General features: G+C 42.8%; 1 protein-coding gene across 3 annotated transcripts in view; it reads left to right on the top strand.

The window, feature by feature from the left end:
* ATG10 (autophagy related 10) overlaps positions 1-20,679 on the top strand; it is a 252,951-nt gene extending 232,272 nt beyond the window's left edge. For 2 of the 3 annotated variants that reach the window (XM_084801338.1, XM_084801337.1), the window contains exons 6-8: positions 17,773-17,870; positions 18,493-18,608; positions 18,908-20,679. In XM_084801338.1, coding sequence (XP_084657464.1) covers positions 17,773-17,870; positions 18,493-18,592 — 198 coding nt within the window. In that variant the 3' untranslated portion in view covers positions 18,593-18,608; positions 18,908-20,679. The remainder of the gene's footprint in view (positions 1-17,772; positions 17,871-18,492; positions 18,609-18,907) is intronic. The other variant, XR_014783097.1, reaches the window with a different exon arrangement.
* The last annotated feature ends 926 nt before the right edge of the window (positions 20,680-21,605 follow it).

The raw sequence follows: 21,605 nt of genomic DNA, 5'->3' as shown, positions 1-21,605 counted from the left end.
TTTTCTTTTAAATTATGTACCTAACTGAGTTTTGTTCTGATATGAGCATAAATTCAAAGGGCCTGTCCCCTTTAGCACATCCTTACTTTAACTTAGCAGCCTGCTGCTTTTAGTTAGAAATTAAAATGTTTTCAACTTTCACTTATTCTTGGCATGGCTCTTTCGTTTTGTCTTTAAGACATATTATTTAAAGATTAAAATACACCTTTCCACTCCCATTAGCCTCTTTTTTACAGTGTTCTCAGTCACTGTGCGGAGGAATTTCAGCACAAAGTCACATGTCAGAAGCCTAGTTCCTAAGCCACTCTTTGCAGATGTTGAAACTGCATCGTTTTTTCTGTGTCTGAATTCCGGGTACACTTGTAGCTTCTTTGGTTCTGTAGAGCAGCTTCAGGAAGGCCCAGGACCCTCTGCCCTCAGCTCCCTCCCTTACTGTTGCAGGGGGAGGGGTAAATCCTTCCTCTCCCCTCATAAGCTAATGCCTACAGGTTAACAAGAAGATAGACTAACAGGATAATTATAAGTTACATGATATTGGTAGTTTAGTCTCTAAATGCAGAGTCGGTTAGAGCTGGGAGCTTACGAATACCATTTTAACAGAAGATGATTAAGTGTGTCAAAGTAACCAAAAAAAAAAAAAATAGAGCTGGCTTTCCAGGGCAATAAATTGTTAGTAACTAGGAGTAGAAACTGACAGAGGAGCATCTTTTAGTCAGGGATGTTTCCACAAACCACTTCAGTGCTGACTTCCTACCTCTCGGTACAGTGGTTGTGAGAGATGGCTCTTCTAGAGGACCCAGGTTCAAGTCCCAGCAACCACATGGCAGCTCACCACTTCTATAATTCAAGCTCCAGGGCATCTGACACCCTCAGAGAGACGTGAATGCAGACAGAACACCAGTGCACATAAAATAGAATTATTTATTTTAAGAATAAGGATGGACTAGAGGCCTCATAAAGAGCTCTTAGGTCCTGGTTGTTTTGTGTGTGTGTGTGTGTGTGTGTGTTGTTTTTGTTTTTGTTTTTGTAGGCCCTGTGTTAAACAGTGGGAAGAAGGAAGGGACCTTGTGTAAACTGCCTGCCCCCTCTTTGACAGCCTCCACTGGCCAGCAGCCAGCACCTACATCAGACGTTGTTCAGTGTGCCTGGCCTGCGGGGCGGGTGCCAGCCTCACTGCAGATGCATTTCTCTACCTTGGCACCGCTAACCTTTTGGACACAGCTCATGCGTGTGTCCCACTCGCCGTGTGTGCTTCACATACTGCAGACCACAGAAGGGTGGGAGGAACTGTATAGGAACTGAGTGCCAACTCGGTACATTTGATACAGCGTGAGCAAACTGTGAAGAAAAAATAGGAAGCCAAAGCAGGGATTTTGAAATCAAACCTTAAACTTGGGAAAGGTAACTGGCATCTCCAAGTCTTTTTTTTTCTTACCTTTTGTTTGTTTGTTTGTTTGAGACTGGGTTTTTCTGTGTAGTCCTGGCTATCCTGGGACTCACTCTGTAGACCTGGCTGGTCTTGAAGTCACAGAGAGCCATCTGCCTCTGCCTCCCTGAGTGCTGGGATTAAAGGTGTGCGCCACCACGCCCGGCCTTTATCCTTACTTTTAACAATAGTTACATATCAGCTGTTTAGTATTATTACAATTAAATAAGTCTCCTCATAAGTGTTCAGTACATGCAGTTGCTTCTATTATTTCCGTTTGAAGGATTCCTATGCGCAGTCTCTGAAATACCTACCTCCCCTGGCAAAATGGCCGCTGCATGTCTTCAGTGTCCTGCTAGTTCGTTCCTTTCTGCACCCCTTTTGACAAGAAAATGCTGCTAGAGAAAGGTGCGAGCCTGTGTACCGCCCCACTTAGTCTCATCCTCAGCGCTCTCTGCTCTTCCCTCACCATGTGGAGCACGCGCTGTGGTAACATTTCTGCGTGCAAGCGCAGAGCCTACTGTAATTACATCATTCCTCCTTCCCTTTCTTTGCTCCAGACTGTCCCACATACCCTTCCTTACCCTTCCAAATTCACAGCCTCTTTTTCATCCATTGTTACATGCCATGTATGTGCTAGTCTTCACGCCCCGTCAAGACGGACCTCTTACTATGTGCCTGTGCCCTGCTTTCCTTCTGAACTCAGAGCAGCACTGCAAACATCGTCGTCCCTTCTCTCTGTCACGTTGGAAAACCGACCTTTGCCCCCCATGGGACACTGAACCTCCGTCTGGACCAGCATCAACCTGGGTTTGATCTCAGGTTGTGGTCAGTTCCAGGAATCTGCAAGGTCAACAGGGAGCAAGCACATGAGCCTAATGTGCTGATGGCTGCCATAATCTCATCACATGATGAGGCAGCAGCTGGAGTCCAGCCCGGGCTGCACAGTGGGGCGCTGGCTGGTGAGGGCGCCAGACAGACAACGAGACCCAAGGTAACGGTGTCCTGAGCTGGCCTGGCTCTGTTCACCACTGAGGCCACACTCCTGCTCTGTTCACCACTGAGGCCACACTCCTGCTCTGTTTACCACTGAGGCCACACTCCTGCTCTGCTCACTACTGACACTGTACTCCCACTTTGCTCACTTCTCCTGAGACTTCACTTTCATTTTTTCCCTGTTTTGCATTTTTAATTGAACATTCTCTTGAGACTGTTCATTTACATCTTCAGCTAGTGTCCTTATAAAATTGCTACCTTCGGCTGTCCCTCTACCATTTACATGGAAAGAAGATAGTTGGGGTCCTCCATTTTCCTTGGTCCCTATGCTGTGGGACCAAGGCTGTGGCAGAGTAAAGGCTCTTCTGGCTTGCCCTCCCCACATCTGGGGTGTTGACAGACACCTCAAAATCCACAGGGTTCTTTTCTAATTGAACCCCCTCAAGATACCTTTAGAAATGAGTGTTTCCACAAGAACAGAAGGTTTTGATGCAAACACTGGTGTGGTCGTATTAAGACGTCCAGAGAGAGATGCAGGGCCTTTTTGTCTTTGTTTAAATATTTCAGCTTTCTTTCCGTGACACTATCTACAAATCTCATCAATATACAGAATCATCCTGCGCCTCAGATTTTCTCATTTTCTCTGGATGAGCGCTTTGATTAGCTTTTTACAAGTTCTTCATTAGTAATTGGCTCATTTTCTTGTTTTTGTCTTTAGCTGTTGTCTCTAATAAGTTTATGTTCTATCAGAGAATCCTTTGAAGATCATCTGGAAGCTGCGTGCTGTGCTCGGTTTTGCAATATGCAACTTAATACGCTGTGTAAAATGCAACAAGTGCTGTTAGGGTTAAACGCTCATTTCTTGACGATGCTGCCAGCTGGATGCTTGCTCCGTCTTATCAACTGCCTGACCTAGTTGCGCAGCGTGACTGTTTAATTAATAGACATTTCCATAAGCTCCTTGTCCCCCAGCAGGCTTTATGTCTTGGTGGTTATCTTCTTTCTACCCTGTGAAGTGTCAGCTGGGCTGTTTCCATTTTGCATATCAAAATCCAGGGAGATTAAAATTATATACAATAAAATGATAACGAAGTAAGTTTGGGGACTCAGAGTTCTCACATATTAATCATATTGCTTAAAGCAACAACCCATAAACTTTGTAAATATGTTCAGAGTCCACGGCTCTCTATTCCATGAGCTAGAGTTGGGGCTGTCAGAGCAGGGAGGGGCCCTTTATAGATTTGTGCAGGAGTGGAAGACTTGCTTTCTGGGATCTGGGGCCATGACGGGAAGGTCTGTTAGCAGACGGGTAGTGTGTCATAATTATTACTGTGATGTCTCTAATTTCTTATAAAATTTCAAGGAATCCTGGTGATATCCGTGCAGCATGAGACTCTGAAAAACTGTCTCATGGTGTTTTTTTTTAAAACCACCATCTCAGATATCATCAGATCTTTCTGGCCACAAGATGTCTAGGTGCAGCTTGCATGCCTCACTTGACTCCCCAGCCCACTCCAGGAGCAATAAGAAAGGAGCCAACATTTCCGGGAAAGACTTTCATTTCTTTCTCATGGTTTTGTTCTTAAAGAGTCTCATTGCCTCTCTGTCTATATCTCCAGCACCTATTCAGGGTAGACATATGGGCTCAGGTAACTATTCTTGTGTCCTAAAATATTCTTCCCTGTTTTTTATTCCAACTGTAAATTGTCTGCATTTTGTACCTCAATGTTTTGTGTTGTGTAGGTGTTGATTACTTCCCGGGATTTGTGGATATAAAGGGATTGCCTCAGTCACTTAACAGTATCTTTAGTGAAACAAAACAAACAAAATACACATTTATTTTCTCTCCGAAATTTACCAAGCTTTTCAGGGCTGTGTGAAAAGTGGGAGTTGGTGTGTCTGTCAGTTAATTAATTTTGCAATAAATTTGGAGTCAACTTTTGGCTTAACATTCTCTGGCCACATCTTCTCTCATGTGTGTGTTAGTCCTGCTGCTCTTTGAGGTCAGAACTAGGTTAAATATCAAATTCTGGGGACATCTCTGATGCTCTGTTCACCCTTATCAGATTCAGCCAGTTCTTTCTTCCAGTCCTTGAATACTGATTTGGACCGTTAGTTGCTGGCATCATAGTCTGCTGCATTAGACTGTCTTCTGTATCCTCACACTGTGGTGCCCTAAACGTGTCATTGGACAAGCAGGCAGCCTATGTAACCCAAGGTGCCACTCAGCGTATAAAAATGTCATGTCCATTGTAAGGTTTAGTGGGTTTTTTTTTTGTTCTGTTTTGTTTTTGTTTTGGCTGTGAAGCATCTAAAGAGCTTCATAGAGCCCATGGAACTGAAACTGCAGAGGGAACCTTAAATCTGCGATGTGGAAGCAGTAGTTGAGGCATCTCAGATATCAACATGGATGTCTTCAAGGAAACAAGGGACTTTTCCATCCATGAGATCTTAGACCAGCACCACACAACTCTCCTGTGATATGCCAGTGAGCCCCTCTTTGTCCATCAGATACCTTAGACCTTCCTTGAGACTCTCTTTTTTGTTTAGCAGGGAGCATCTTGTTCTTTGTCCATGCCACTGTGGTTCCTAACTGGTCTTTTCTTGAAGTGTGAAGCCTTGTCAACCCCAGAAGCTGAACACTTGTGGGTGCTACCACATATCTACCTAGAACTAGTTGGCCAGCCCTCATTAGAAAGTCTGTGACTAGAAGTGTTTCAGATTTCAGAGTTTTCCAGATTTTAGAATATTTCATATTGACTACTAATGGGGCTCCCCTAATCAGAAGATCTGGACTCTGAAGTACATGACAATCTGAACCACTGTGAGCATCATTTCAGGTTTTTGAGTTAGGAATGCTGAACCCATACCTACATGATACTAAACTGTATGAGAAGAGACTTTGTATGTCGTTAGTATATACTATCTTCTATACCTAAAACAGTGTCTAACAACAGAACACATCCCAGTATTGCTATTGAGTAGAATGGATGGATGGATGGATGGATGGATGGATGGATGGATGGATGGATGGATGGATAGGTAGAGCAATGAATGGTAACATAGAATCTTATTCACAAAGGGTCATTTGGTGATGTTTGTGAATGCTTGAGTATAAAAACCACATTGCTTAATATGAGAATGGTGGTGCTGTAGGGATGATTCAGTAATTAAAAGCAACTGATGCTCTTCCAGGGGACCTGAGTTCAGTTCCCAGCACCCACATGGTGGCTCACACTGCATATAGTTCCATTCCAGGGGATCATCATCTCTGCCCTCTGACTTCCTACACTCATGTACACACGCGCGCGCGCGCGCGCACACACACACACACACACACACACACACACACACTTAAAAATAATAAAAGTAAATCTTAAAAACATAAAGGAATGAGTAGAATAGGAAAGTGTGAGAGTATTATGTTATAGATTTTAGAAGTGTTTTAGTCTGGTTTTTAATCTCCACAGAGAGATACATTGCCGTGGTGTGGAGTAAACTAGCTCAGAGACGTATACCTTGATGCATTAGTTTTTCTTAGTAGATATAATTGTTTATGTAGAAACAAGTAAATAAGTCATGCATGATAGTGCACACTTTTAATCCCAGCACCCAGAAGGCTGGGTTGAAGGATCAGGAGTTTGAAGCCCATCAGGGCTATCCAATAAGTCCAACACCATGTTTGGCTACCTAGCGAGATGTTTTCTCCAAAGGGATGGGGGCAACTAGATTTTAGAATGTACTGTACAACTAACATGTCTTAAAGTAAGGTACATTGGCTGGGTTACCCCTGCTTGTACCCCTAGACCCTCTTCTTTGGAGAATTAGTTGACAGGACAAATATTGAGGTTCTTCTATAGATGTGTGGGAGGTGCTGTGTCTAGTTGCATGCCAAAAGAAGAACCGTTCTTTTCTCTTGTGTCTTCCAGTGCTGTAGGGTCTAAGGATGCCTCCAACACAAATACCTCCCCCTTTGTGGAGCAGGTTGCATGTGTAAGGACCCCATTTGCTTCGTCACAACAGACTATCTCTGTGTAGCCATTAGTTCTACAAATATTCACTGAGCGCCTACTGTGGAAAGGGTGGTGTCCTAGATGCTGAAATTAAACATCATCATCAGAATACTTCCTATTTTCTTAAGAAAATACAGGATACTTGAGGTACTTGCCTACAAACACTCAACTGCCTACATAGAGCACTGTGGCTTTAGCAGTCAGAATGTGGTGTAAGGAGAGTGTGGGTAGAAGGCACTGTGATCTATGAGAGAAATATATATATATATATATATATATATATATATATATATATATATATATATATATATATATAATGAAGGATGAAGAAGGGAGAGAGAGTTTCAGACAAAAAGAGCAGAACGCACAAAACTCTGTAGGTAAGAAGTAGGCATGTGTATGAGGAACAGCAACTGGTTTTCTGGTAAACTATGTGCAAAGTATAGTTTTCTAAGAAAGCATCCTCATTCCCAAATCATCATCAATAAAGCTCTTTTCACAAAGAATAGCCTAGCTTGCTCCTCACAGGTCTTCTCAGGTGTTAATTCTGCAAAGAGGCCTTTCTTACCAACTGTGCCAAATAGGCCCTAATGCATCATTTTTCTTATAGTTAAAAATACCTCTTCCTTTTCATTCTGTCTGCCTTACTATATTTAAAAAGACACACTATATTTAAAAAGACAAAGGAAAAAATGTCTTCAGAAAATTCTTTAACATGGGTCTTCATGTTGGTGTGCAATTAGAATCTCTCCCAAGCACTGTGAATATTGGGGGATAACTTTAAATTTTCATGCAATGTTCAACCTAAAGAGAGAGGCATCACAGTATGAAAAGGTTTTTTCCCTTGTGCTGGACAGATGGCTCAGTGATTAAGAATGCCTACTGCTCTTGTAGAGTTCTTAGTTCTAATCCCGGCACCTGTGTCAGTGGCTTTAGTGCCGGGAAATCTGGCACCCTCTACTGGCATCCAGAGACACATGCACTCATTAGCACATACACATAAACACATGTACATAATTAAAAATAAAATAAATCTTAAATAAGCTTTTTTTTTTTAACCAAAAGAGAGCCATGAAGGAGAGGACAGAGAAACCAAAGGAAAGACATAAAAAATACAAGGGTTTGTGGTACCATGAGACACGGGGAACATTGAAGACCAGGAAAGGGACCAGTAAGAAGTGGACAAGAAGATGGGGGAGGAGGGGGGAGGAGAAGGAGGAATAGGAATAAAGTGAATAAAAAGTTCATAATGAAACCCATTACTTTTTATACTAATGGAAACCTAAAAACTACAATTAAATAAAAATTGTAAATGAAGTTTTAAATATCTACAATAAAATGAGAGAAATCAAATGATATCTGATTACAAAATCTATATCACCCATCCAAAAAAAAAGAGATTATACTGGATTTTGATCTATATTCTTTTACTATTAAGTAAAGATATAGAAAGACTGTGAGTGAAATTATTTTCCAATAACATGACTAGAAATCTGGTATGGCTATACTAACAAGAGATAAAAATCTTGTCAGAGAGTATGATTAAAGATAAATATATTCACATTATATTAAAAATTCCAGTTCTCTAGAAAGGTGTACTCCCATGCATTTAATAACACAGATTTAGGATGCATGAAACAAAAAAAAACCTTATAAATTGTAAGCAGAAATGGAAAATTTAACTATTATAGGAGAGATTTCCCTTCCCCTTAGAAATGAATAGTTCACCAGCAACAAGAACATAGAGCTCTGAACAACACAGATCTGTCAAAACAACACAAACAACCAAATGTCGGGAGGTGTCTTCCTCATCCCTCCCGTGTGTAGAGGAGGCCAGCCGTGGTGGGGTGCTGCGCATGCGCCATCTGCCATGGCGCCCGTCTGAGGAGGGCGCACGGTGAGCTTTGTGCTTAGCATCGTTCATGTAGTGATGTTACAAGTTAACTAGTGAGGTACTGAACTGGTGTACTCAGAAAGTGAGAATTATGTGTTCTCTAGTTATGTTTTTCTAAGATTTTTGAAACTTTTCAAGGATTAAGACTAGGGGCTATGGAGGTGCCTCTTCAGATATGAGTGCTTTCTGGGCACAAAGACATGAATGAGTTCTAATCCACAGACCCACATGAACATACTTTAGGTGTGGTCACACACTGTAATCTCAGTGCTGCGGCAAGCAGGGACAGAAGGGTCACTAGGGTTTGCTGGCCACAGCCTAGTTCTAGGTTCAGTGAGAGACGCTGTCTTACAGGACTAAGATGGAAAGTGTTAGAGCCAGAGGCATGATGTCTTCTTCCTCTGGTGTTCGCATAAATGCAGGAATATGTACACACAACACAGAGAGGGGGGGAGGGAGGGAGGGAGGGAGAGAGGGAGGGAGAGAGGGAGGGAGAGGGAGAGAGACTTTTTTACTATTTCTACTTTTGTAAAGATTAAGATCAGTCCAAACATAAAGTACAAAACAAATAGTTAAAAAAAGAAAAAAAAAAGATTACAATACTTAGAGAAGATCCCCCAAAAGCCACAACTGGCTGGGGCTGGCACAGAGCAGGCATTTACTAAACACATGCTCATTAAACAAAAAGCAATAGAAACTATGAGTGTCCGTGTGGAGGGTCTGAAAGGACATTCACCAGCAGTGTAAGCCGATTCAGCCAGCTGACTGCGTTCATGCCTTGTTCGCTGTATTTCCTGAACTCTTTGCACTACTCATAGAAGTTTATGAATGGCCATGACTTGAAAGTTAATAAACAGATGTATGAAGGGGTGGGCTGGAGGAATGAGAGCCTGAGGAAGGAAGAGGCTAGCCTAGACAGCAAGTCTGGGCCGACGCAAGAGGAGCCACAGTGTGATGAGCAGCTGGTGGTGTGCAGGACCTGTGCCCTTATTACATGAATGACCTTAAGCTAAAGCTCAGAGTGGCACAGCAAAGCCCTCCGGGGGGGAGGTGTGGGGGGGGCTCTGTGGTCACTGCTGGTGCTCACTCTCCTTTTTTTTTTAATTGAAAAATAAAATCATTTATATTACATTTCAATTGCTATCCCATCCCACGCATCCTCCCATTGCTCACTGTCCTTCTACACACGAGGAAGACATCTCTCTCCATTTTTTGTTTTTGTTTATTGAGACAGGGTCATGCTATGACGCTGTTTGTTCTGGAACTTGCTCTGTAGACCAGGCTGGCCTTGAACTCATAGCGATCGCCTGCCTCTGCCTTCCAAGTTCTGGGACTAAAAATGTGTGCCACCATACCCAGCCTGACATGTGTCCATTTTTAAGGATGTGCTGAGAGTGGAGGCAGTGATCAGTCTGGAGTGTGAAACTGTGGGAAAGCTCAGCGTGTGGAATTGTATTTGTGCCCTCCCAGAGAGCCGAGAAAATTAGGAGATGAACCAAGTGACTCATCATGTTTATTACATGTAAGGCGAAGGTGCGGTATTATCATTCCCTCCGATAGTCACATCTAATAGTCTAAAACCAATTCACAGTACTCATGCCAGACTTACGTTATGAGACATTTAACCATTGCAAAATTAAGTGTTATAAGGGAGCATGCCTATGTCAGTCCTCTGCAACTGTGGAGATTAGGAAGCTGACCCATCGTCTCCGCATGCGTGGAAAAGCCTTTAGTAGAGCAGTGTTCCAGGGAAGCGCTTCCCAAGCAGTAAGCCGAACACACTCTTAGCTGTGCTCCTCCTCATGGACGGCCTCTCCGTGCGCATTTGCTTAGTGCATGAGTACGAGCAGATGGGAGTGTTTACACACGAATTTACCTCTCAAGTCGATCTAAACCGAATGTCACTAAAGAGACCCTGGCGGCTTTGGCGTCCTTTCACTCCTGAAAAGGGTGCATTACAGGTCGGGTGGAGGAGTTCAGGCGTTTTCTCCTTTGAGTCCAGAGCTTCATTCCTAAGAGAGGGTAGGCTTTCCTAACATCCACCTAACGGCTTAAAACTGTCCTAGGCTCCAGTCCCAAGGGATCTGATGCTTTCTTCTGGTCTCCTCAGGCACTGGACACGCACACAGTGCACATACATGAATGTGGGCAAAACACACTTAAAGAAAAATAGTAAGTACGATCTGCAAACACATTTTTTTTTTTAGTTAAAAGCGATACCAAACACTGGTACCCTCCCAGATGGCACAGGCCACACTAAGCCGGATATGAGCTGAGCTCATCTCACCCTAGTGGATGGAGCTCTGGGAAGTGACTCCACCTCTTCCTGAAAGGTCCTGGGCCGACTTCACACTCTTGATCAAGAGCCAACCAGTCTTTTCTAGTCCAGCGGCTCACTCACCTGTACCACCACCCAGCCTGCATGCAGACTCACATGCATAGAGCATCCCTCTCGGCCCCTGGGTACCACCAACTGCCCCACTGCAGAGGATGAAGAGAGGAGCTTGACCTTAGCCCCACTCTACCCCGCTTTCAGCCGGAGGTAGCAAGAATCCGAGTCAGCATCCCCAAACCCTGGGACATTATCTCCTCCTAAATGCTGTTCCATGAAGCCATTTCTTTCTTTCTTTTAATTTTACGGGAGCAAACGGACTAATGTTAGATCCTAACAAAGGCTGCCCCTGTAGAGGGGATCGGCCATCCCTTATAGTCTGTCTAGCACCTTCACAAAACTGCTTAGCTGTTCGCACGCAGCAGCCCCATAGGGTTAACTTCCTAAATTGCAGCCTTGTATCTTCTCTAATGCCATCCCACTCAGCAACATAAAGAAAACCAGAGCAATTGCTAAAGATTTTTTTTTTTGGAAATGCCCAAGATTCTATTTTAATTGAATGTGGTGGCTCACGTCTATAATCCAGCACTCAGGAGGCTGGGGCAAAAATATGACCAAAATTTGAGGCTAGCCTGGGCTACATAGTAATTTCCAGGCCAGAGAGAATAATAGAGCAAGATATGGTCAAAAAACAAAACAAAGCAAAACCAAGGACTGGTAAGAATGCTCAGTGGGTAAAGGCACCCGCTGCCAATCCTGACATTAGTTCAGCTGCCAGGGCCCACGTCTGCCAACCTACATTAAGTAAAATGTAATTTAATGTAATTTAAAAAATAATATATTGATGATTCTTGTTACCCCATGTACATAAATCCTTCCTTAACTCGGACATTTCTTTCCTGTACTTGTAAGATGTTTCCAAGTACTCCTAAGTCATAACATACTAATCAGTGATGTCTTTTAATGCTACAGGGTCTACAAGATCTCCTTTGTATGTGTGTGTATGTGAGAGAGAGAGAGAGAGAGAGAGAGAGAGAGAGAGAGAGAGAGATTAGAGTATTGATTCCAGGGTCTCATATAGTAAAAAAAACTCACTAAAACCCACGCTATACTATGAGGAATATAGGTCTAGTATAAAGCCTTCACACTCAGGTTACTTTGCTGCAACACCACACTCCGAATGGCGTAGCCTTATCTATTTTGGTGTGAATTAACTAACAGCTAAGCAGACTCTGGCAAGCACTCCTCTATGCGCATTTCTGATACTGTCACATTAGAAAGCTGCACTCATTCTCTGCCCATTAATGTGTCCAATAAGAAAGGAGACAAAAATGATGGCGGTTCCTCTAAACTCACAGTTCCTAAGTGGTAGAGCAGGGACTGACCCCAAGAGTTTCCACTATGGAACGTGTATGTGCTCCTCCCATTTTCTTATGGAAGACAACTTGGAGCCCAGGTCTCTGTATTGAGCAGCAAACAAGGAGAGCTGGAGTGTTCCTCGGCCTGCTCTGGAAAAACGGTCTCCTCAGCTGAACCATGTTTGAGAATCTCCTGGGTTCTTTTGAGGGCTTCTAAAATGTAGGCCATACTCCTCTAGGAGGCAAGTCCTCGGCTGTATAGTGAGACCGGTCTGTAGGAGACAGTTAGTCCTACAGGAAATGAAGCTGTGAAGAGGTTCTGAGGGCCATGGCTAGAGCTTTCATCCATGTAAGCCAGGAAGGGAAGGCCAGCAACTTAGCATCCTACTCTCCCACACAGCTCAGACCTAAAGCCCCCGTACTGTCCCAGTCTGGATCGCTAAGTGCCCTGTGACCTTTTCTATTTATTTCATATCCCCACACTGCTGTTCTGCCTCTGCTCAGTTCAAAGCTGGAGTAATTTCATCATGACACCAGCAGGAAATCATCCATGTGATCATTCAAGGGGGACAAAGGGAAAATGCAATGGGAGAGCAGGGCTGTGGGATTGAGCTAACCCTCCCGTTGCGAGTGCTTCCATTAAAAGCAACCCCAACAGCCTAGATTTTTATTATTTTAAAAAGGTAACAGATCATGACTGGCCATGGTGACCCACAGCTGTCATCATAGCATTTGAGAGGCTCAGGTAGGAGGATTGCCATCAGTTCACGGCCAGCCTGGGCTACACAGTGCAATCTTGAGAGAGAGAGAGAGAGAGAGAGAGAGAGAGAGAGAGAGAGAGAGAGAGAGAGAGAGAGAGAGAGAAAGAAAGAGGTCTCCATATAAGCTTGGGTTCCAACTCATTGCTCCCACTGGTACTTATGTGAAGCACCTAAAATGGTTCCTAGACTACATTCAGCTTATTAGATCCCAGCTTCTAAACACTGTTTATTTTAGTTCACAGTAATTCTAAAGTTCTTTTGAATTTCCTCAGCACATTTGCTGTGGTCGTTTCCCTTAGGATTTTCTTTGTCCAGACTCTGTCCCCAGATCTCTGTTTGCTTGTTTTTTTCTGTCATATCTGGTTTAAATATTACCTTGTCTTCAGCCATTCGGCCTGCTACCAAAAAAAAAAAAAAAGTGTATTGAATGGGGAATGAAAGGTTTCAGCGACAAACAGTTCTGAAGGCTAGGTCAAGGTGTTGGCCAATAGATCAGGTGTCTGGGGAGGGCCCACTTCCTGTTCCCTGCATGCTTACCTTCTGTGTCCTCTCAGGAAGACATGAGAAAGCCTCTGTGTCCTCTTGGCAAGGCCATTCTTCCCACTCAGAACCATTGCTCCTGGGTTACCTAATCACCTCCCAGAGGCTCATCTTCCAATGTCAATTCCTTGAGATCCAGAGCTCCCACCTCTGAATAGAGACGGGCACACGCACTAGCCCACTGCATACCTGTTCCTCTAGCCCCTTTAACCAAATGCAGCGTCACCACAATCCCTCCAGAACTGTAAAGCCTCATGCATTTCCTTCCAACACCTGCTACCGTCTGGATCGTTGAGCCCACCTTTGCGTGTTGTTGGCTGTCTCCTGCCCTTGAATCAAGTTCCTTGAGACCAGAGACTCTGCTTACCCTAGAGCAGTGGTTCTCAACCTTCCTGATGCCGTGACCTCGTAATACAGTTCCTCACGCTGTGTTGACTCCAGCCAGGAAATTATTTCATTGCTACTTCACAACTGTAAATTTACTACTGTTATGAATTGTAATGCAAATATCTGATAAGCAAGATAGCTGATGTGCAAGCCCCAAAGGGGTCCCGACCCACAGGTTGAGAATTGCTGCTCTAGAGACCTAGTCCTGGCAGACACATGAAAAGTGATTTCTTTTTAAGCACATGTTGAATTAATAAATACCAGCTTGAGACAGATGAAGGAGCCAGGATCAAGTTGCCCAGGAGACTTGCCAGAGGTACAGTGCACCTGGGTTGTGACCCCAGGGCCTAGTAATGGGTGGGAATGCTGGATAGAGAAGAAGACAATAAAAAATTTTAAAGCCCTAGATGTAACAGCTATGTATGATTCTATCAACAGATAAGGTAAAATACTTAGAGAAGGTCTTCAAATACCTCAGAGCCCTACAGAATATGGCATTTAAAGATGTTTATATTATTTTAATGATTCTTTGACAATAAGACAGGTTAACTCCTGGCAGCACCCAGCCTACCTCAAAGAGGATGAGAAGCATCAATGGACCTCCTTATAGAGATGGCTTCAAATATTGGAAGCCAGCCACTGGGCAAAATGGCCTAATTTGACCACTGACAGAATTCTGCCTAAAACTTGGCAAGCTTGCATGCAGGCAGAGTCGACAGCCAAACTCTGCCAAGACAGGGAAATCAAGTCCTCAATAGTTCCTGCCTCATAAATATGTCTGTCATATATATTGGGCCAGAAGGCCAAAGATGATGCTCCAACTTTATAGAGAGTTTTGGGTTACTGATCAGACAGCAAACTGTCTCTGTCATTTTTTTTTCTTTTCTTTTCTTTTCTTTTTTTTTTTTTTTTCATTGACCAAATACCTTTAATAGCAAGATGGAATGCTTATGACTGAATTGCTTCCTAGAGGCCCCATCTTCTTGATTTAGCTCCAAAATAAGCACTTTTGGAGAAATTCATGATTTTAACGTATAGCAACTACCTTGATAATCATTGTAATCTTATGAATTCAAGAGAAAAGAAAAAAGCGAGTATTTGAGATACAGGTCTAGCCAATGGACAGGACATTCTCCACAGTTGAGTGGAGAGTGGGGACTGACTTTCACACGTACTCTGGTGTCCCATATTTGACCACGTCCCCTGGATGGGGAGACCTGGTGGCACTCAGAGGAAGGATAGCAGGCTACCAAGAAGAGACTTGATACCCTATGAGCATATACAGGGGGAGGAGGTCCCCCTCAGTCACAGTCATAGGGGAGGGGAGTAAGGGGAAAATGGGAGGGAGAAAGGAATGGGAGGATATAAAGGATGGGATAACCATTGAGATGTAATATGAATAAATTAATAAAAATTTTAAAAGAACAAAAAAGAAAGCCCATTCATTTTTTTTTCTTTTAATTTGGAAGCTGCTAGCCTGCACTTCCTGTTTACTCAAGTAATTAATTTTACTCCTTTTCAAGTCTCTGATGGGGTTGAAGACCAAATGGTTTAGTTTCTCAATTTAGCTTAGTTGCTTAGAAGTTAAGATGTTTTTAGGTCTAGATAGATGTTTTAAGTTGATAGAGATGAGATATGATAGATATTGAGTTACATTCAGAATTTTAGACTCACCAAGATAGGAAGATGTTTTCTTCAAGGTTGCCAAATACAAACAGCCAAAACACTACGAATGTAATATGAATATAATTTCTGATTGTTCTATGGTTCTTGCTGTATGTAGTTTATTTTATATATGTGTAATAATATAACTGTATATGTAAGAAAAAAAGTAAGCAATAAAAATACTATATTAAAAAATTTAAAAGCCAGAAAAAATAGTATAGTGGGCAGAGATGTCTAAAATGGCATATAAGGAGACTAAGTGGTATTAATTTTCAAGTACCTATCATAGCTGTACCCCTCACCATACATAAATGTCTCAATTTCTACCTCAGTATAGAACCTTCTTAGTTCTTCTTTAAAAACAAAACAAAACAAACAAACAAACAAAAACAAAACTTTATTTATGTGTATCTGTGTTGAGTGTGCCACATGTGTGAGGGTGCGTACAGAGGTCAGACGTGACATCCAATCCCCTGATGCTGGGGTTACAGGCAGTTGTGAGCCACCTAACATGGAGACTATGAATCAAACTTGGGTCCTCTGGAAGAGCAACAAGTGCATCATACATGGGTGCCTGGGGCTGAGGACAGAGGCAGAAAGGAAGGTTCTTGGGAACTGCTGCCCAGTTGGCTTCCTTGGAGACTGAGCAAGGGGAGGAGAAGCAGGCAAGAGAAGTTGCTGGGCAGCCCCTACATACCAGCCACGTGCCTGTTTTATTTAGCCCAGTTCATGTTTAAAGATTTAAATTTGAGAGATTCTACATCAATTGATTTCATAGGTCATTTTGACAAACAGAAGAGCTGCCATGCAGGACCTCCATTCATAGGGCCCGGTTGGCTGGGGCGGGGTAGCAAGCACAGCCATAGATTGCTACCCTCTCAGGCTCTTATGGCCCTTATGTGTTTAATCAGAATTCTCCCTCAAAGTCATTTGTATGGACTTCATGGCTACCTGAGTTGGTAATATCCATCACAATGGCTAGGGACAATTCAAATAACTTACTGTCCATGATTGTTTTAAGTTGGGAGACCTTGCCCATGGATTACTCACCACACAGAAGCCTTCTAAGACTCCCCATTGCTCGTGTCCCTAAACTGGCAGCAGAATGATCTGTAGCCTATATCCAGCCATTCCCCTATAGACAAAGTGGAATAGCCTATACCCAGCCATTCCCCTATAGACAAAGTGGAATAGCCTATACCCAGCCATTCCCCTATAGACAAAGTGGAATTACAGCATAGGGGATTTCAGTTATAGAAACAGCCCTGCACATTTGAGAGACAAGGGAGAGGAGTGGAGAGGAGAGAGAAATGGTGCAGGGCCATTCCCTTCCATTTAGCTTGTGCTCACAGAACACACGCCATTGACATCCTAAGGAAGCCGGCATGCTGGAGCAGTTAGCACACTGACCAAATTCAAGCTTAAACTTGAATGACTTTGGTTCCCTGACTACCAACAAAAACATAAGGGAGATGGTTTGTTCTGGTTGTCAAGTGACTGCTCTTCCTGAAGAAAAATTAAAACAATTATGAGCCAAAGAGAAACCTTGGCTAACCAAGACAGAACCAAGGAAATTTATCTAATTTATAGTGTATAAATGGCATGTGTGTCCCACCGTGCTCGACAGTAAATCAGTGAATACCTCTGTCTCACAACCTTTGTCGTGTTTGCATTATAATTGTATTTCAAATTAGGAAGTCAAGCTGAATGTTAGTCAGTGACAGAATTAAAATTAGATGTTTCTCTTAAAAGGGCAGAGCTGGTGATATGGCTTAGTGGGTGTCTTAGACACTGTTACCAGGCTGTAAGGAGACACCATGACCACAGAAACTCTTACAAAAGAAAACATGTAATTGGGGACTTGCTTACAGTTTCAGAGGTCTAGTGCAGTCTCATCATGGCAGGGAACATGGTGGCGTACATGAGGTAGATGGGATCCACCATGATTGACAGGCCAAGGGAGAACCTGTGCCTGACATGACTTTTGTCCCACTCCTTGTGACACACTCCCTCCAACAAAGCCAGACCTCATAACCCTTCTAGTCTTTCTCAAATAGCTCGATTGTCTGATGGCTAAGCATTCAAATATATGAACCTGAGGGATCTTCCCATTCAAACCACCGCAGAAGGGGACAAGGCACCTGTAACCAAGCCTGGTGGCAGGAAGTCAAGCCCCAGGACTCACATGGCTGTGCTCAAGTTGTTCTCAGACCTTCACACGTGTGCATATGCCATGTGCTTGAGTGCACGCATGCACACACACATGCACATGATGGGGGAGTGAGAAGGGAGGGAGGGAGAGAGAGAGAGAGAGAGAGAACACATTTTAAATAATAAAAAAGGAAAACACATTGCTTAACTTTTCGAAGTAGTTTGCAGCGACAGTTTGTATTTTTACAGGAACATCCAATACTTGGGCAACCATTTTTTGTTCTACATCCTTGCAAGACAAATGAATTCATGACTGCCGTGCTAAAGAATTCACAGAAAATCAATAGGTAAGAACCACCATCAAGACACATTGTGCTCTACTCTGATTTTTAAAGTATAAATCTTTTCATGTGACTCTAAAAGCCAGGCTAAAATGAGAAATATTCTTTCTAATAATAATGGTGAACACATTGATCTCGGCCGTGTGCTAGGTGTTCCGGGTTTTAGATATATGAACACATTGGGCTTTTATCACACCCCAGCATCTTTTCCTTAATTTTCAGAGAAGAAAGCTAAAGCACAGAGGAGTCAAGGGACTCTGCCAAAGTCACACAGCTCATTTGGGGTAGGACTGGGATTTGAATACAGGCATTTTAACCTCAGCCCCACAGTTTTAACTACTGTGCTCAGCCACTCAACAAATGCTATAAATTCAAATGAAAATCTTCAGGTCATCACGAGGAATCAGAGGCCCCGGTTCTGTTTTGCCCTTCAACTACCTTGGTGAGAGATGCTCACATACTCTAGGATCATAAATCCAACTTGCATCCTGTGGCTGGCATCAGGGATTCTGGGGTTCCAGGCAGGCCCACATCTTGGGGAACAGCCTCATTTCCTTCTGGCCTCTCACCGATGTGCTACCAGAAACTATGACACAGCATGTGTGTTACCTGTGCCTCACTTTCTTAGGAACATCAACTACATCACGTCATGGCTGAGCATCGTGGGGCCCGTTGTTGGTCTGAATCTACCTCTGAGCTATGCTGAGGCAGCATCGCAGGCTGAGTGATTTGCTAGCAAGCGAGGTAAAGAGGAAAGCCTGGGTTTCGTGCTTGGTTCTTAGAAAGATGATGGGTCTCTTAACCCTTAGCTACACTCAGGGCTGGGTCAGCCTGCATTATCTTTATGAGGCTGGGCCCTGGCCTGTTCTTTAGTGTTCCAACAGTGACCTGCTCCCAGTTCTGTGGGAAGTGTTTTATTTTGCTACAGAGGGCATCCACACAATTGCAGGAGTGGGCAGGTTTATTTTATGGCCAGTGTTCTTGAAATAAGACTTGACTGCTCTCTTTTATTTTCTTTGCTGTTGTTTTGTCCTTGTTCTCAGACCTTCTGCTGATCCTAGAAACTGCAGCAGGAAGAGCGCCAAGAGCATACCGGGGAAACCTCAGTTTCCATGGAAATTGGACTGCAACATCTCATGTCACCAAAATTTGATGCAGATTTCTCTCCTTAGCAAGAAACCATCTGCAGGAACCTGTCTGGAGTAGTGGTTGTGTGGAAGGAACATGTCACAGACTCAGATCACATAAATAGCAAAAATGAATCAGATTCAGTGGTGTTGCCGTTGCTGACATCATCAAGGCTTGCACAGGTCATTTTCTCTAGGCACAGTTCTTTTTCTGTTGTGGAGATTGATGGAGAAATGTATTTATATGTTCCCTTTAATATAAGATATGTGAAAATTAAAATGTAGAACTTGCCCGTTTCTGAAAATTAATCTTCTAAACATGACTCATCTTAAATTATTGTCCCACAGTCAAACTCAGGAGCAATGGATTATTTTTCCATCAGTCCCCCAAAAGGCACACGTGTGTGTGTGTGTGTGTGTGTGTGTGTGTGTGTGTGTGTGTGTGTGTGTATGTGCACGCAGACATAAAAAAAATTAGATACAGAATAAAGATAGCTGATTTTATTATAGTAATGTGTTTTACATGCTCAGTATGGCATGGTAATTACAGGATTTTAAAATAGCTATAGAAAACATTTAAGCATTGCAAATGCTTTTTTTTTTTTTCAATTATTTACACAATCATTTTTTTCCTTCTACCTGTGAGACCGTCAGCCACTCCATTGCATTGCCGGAGGCTTTTGTGCAAGTCTTCCCAGCTTTCCAACTTTCTTTTGAATATGAGAATAACAGCCCGTCTCACAACGTTATGGTGAGAGCTGTATGCAATCATTAATGCACAATTATTGAAAAGTATACAAATACTAATTAAATGTTCACCTGCTGCATAACTACTGTTGTTAATTCATCCCATAATATGATTTATAGCCAGCAAGACATTAAGACAAACCTTATCTAGCTTGTCTTACAGGTTACTTTATTTTTACATTTTTGTTTTCTAGAAGATGAAACTAAATGGAAAATAATTGGTACCATTTCTTCCCTGGCTTGTGTCCTGCAGGCTCACCTGAGGACACCTTATACCCCCAAATGCTAGAGCCATCTTCTGGAACATCCTGTCTGAGGTGAATTTGGCAGGCATACTCTCTGGAAAACCTTTGCTTTGGGTTAACTTTTGTCATAGGAAGCCTTGTCCGTCTCTAAAAGGTAGACTGGCTTCCTGCTGTTTGTCAGCACAAGGTTCTGGTATACACTCATAACCTCACTGTAAACAGAAAATACCATAAGCTGAAGATGTATTCAATTTATCTAACCTATTGAGCATCATGGTTTTTAACCTTTATAATTTCCTTTGTTTTGTCTGTATATAAGCCCGGCGCAGGGCACTTGTCACAGAACACATGTGATGATGAAAGGACAGCTTGTGAAATGGGTTCTCACCTTCCACTGTGTACCCTAGGGATCAAACTCAGGCCACCAGCTGTGGCCATGGGCACCTTTACCCAATGAGCTACTTACTGCATTAGCTGCCTTTAAATATGCTCAGAACACTTACATTCACCTGCAGTTAGGGGGAACTACCTCATAAAAAGCCTATTGGGTAATAGCTGTGCTGCATGAATGAATGTCTAGCATTTTGTAAATGTTATGAGATGTGAGAAGAAGAAAACACAATGTCCAAGAAGCCTGATAACAAACACAATACTGTAGAATACTGTTTTTTTATTAAAAGCAGTGCTTTCAGACAATATAGTTTGGTCATGTATTTCCCCTTCCCCAGTTCCTTCCAGATCCTCTGACCCACCCAGCTATATATTATTTTTCTTCCTTTCTCTTTAAAACAATAAAAAAAATAGGGGTAAAAACAAGAAACACATACATACCCAAAACCCACAGAATGAACATTGAAATAAGCAAAAGCCAAATAGGACAAAGAAAGAGAAGGAAGGAAGGAAGGAAAAGAAGATTTAAGATAGTGGTGCTGCAGGTGATTTGAACTGTGGGGGCCCAGGTCAAGAGATTTCACCCATGAAGACTGTTAGTAAGTGCCCTAAAGATCATTCTGTGGCTATTTTCTGCCCTTCTTAAAAAAAAAAATAAGATAGATAAGATAAGATAAGATAAGATAAGATAAGATAAGATAAGATAAGATAAGATAAGATAAGAAAAAACCTGCCTGAGGCTAAATTGAAGAGTTTTGGATTGCTGGCTTTGGCAGAGGAGATTTCAAGGCAGCCTAGTATTGACTGTGAGTATTAGTGGTCAGTCTTATGCAGATCTGCAATGAAAAGGAGCAAGCTGGGCAAGGAAAATGCAAAATGTACAGTTTGAGGAGAAAACGAACAGCAGGAAGTAGAATGGAGCTAAGTCTATTAATCCCACCAGGCAAGAGTAAAACACTACCACATTTTTTAAGCCAAATTTAAAGTGAGCTTCATTAAATACTGATGAAAATGATAGACACTAGCCAGGTCCTTACCTGAGATTCCCAGAGAATGGCCACAACTTTCCAAGCACACGTTAGTCCTGTGCAAATAAAGGATCACAGGGCTACCTACTTCTTACTTTCATCCATGAGCCTACCTGTGATCAAGCACATCCTGTGCAGTTGGGGCAACCAACCCTGTTTACAAAAGTGGAAGCAGCACGTCTTGTCTTACATGAACAGCCCCCA

Source organism: Acomys minous, assembly GCF_964271855.1.
Source record: "Acomys minous genome assembly, chromosome: 11".
Taxonomy (NCBI): domain Eukaryota; kingdom Metazoa; phylum Chordata; class Mammalia; order Rodentia; family Muridae; genus Acomys; species Acomys minous.
The sequence above is the reverse complement of the archived record's forward strand: the minus strand, read 5'-3'. Positions and strand labels throughout refer to the sequence as shown.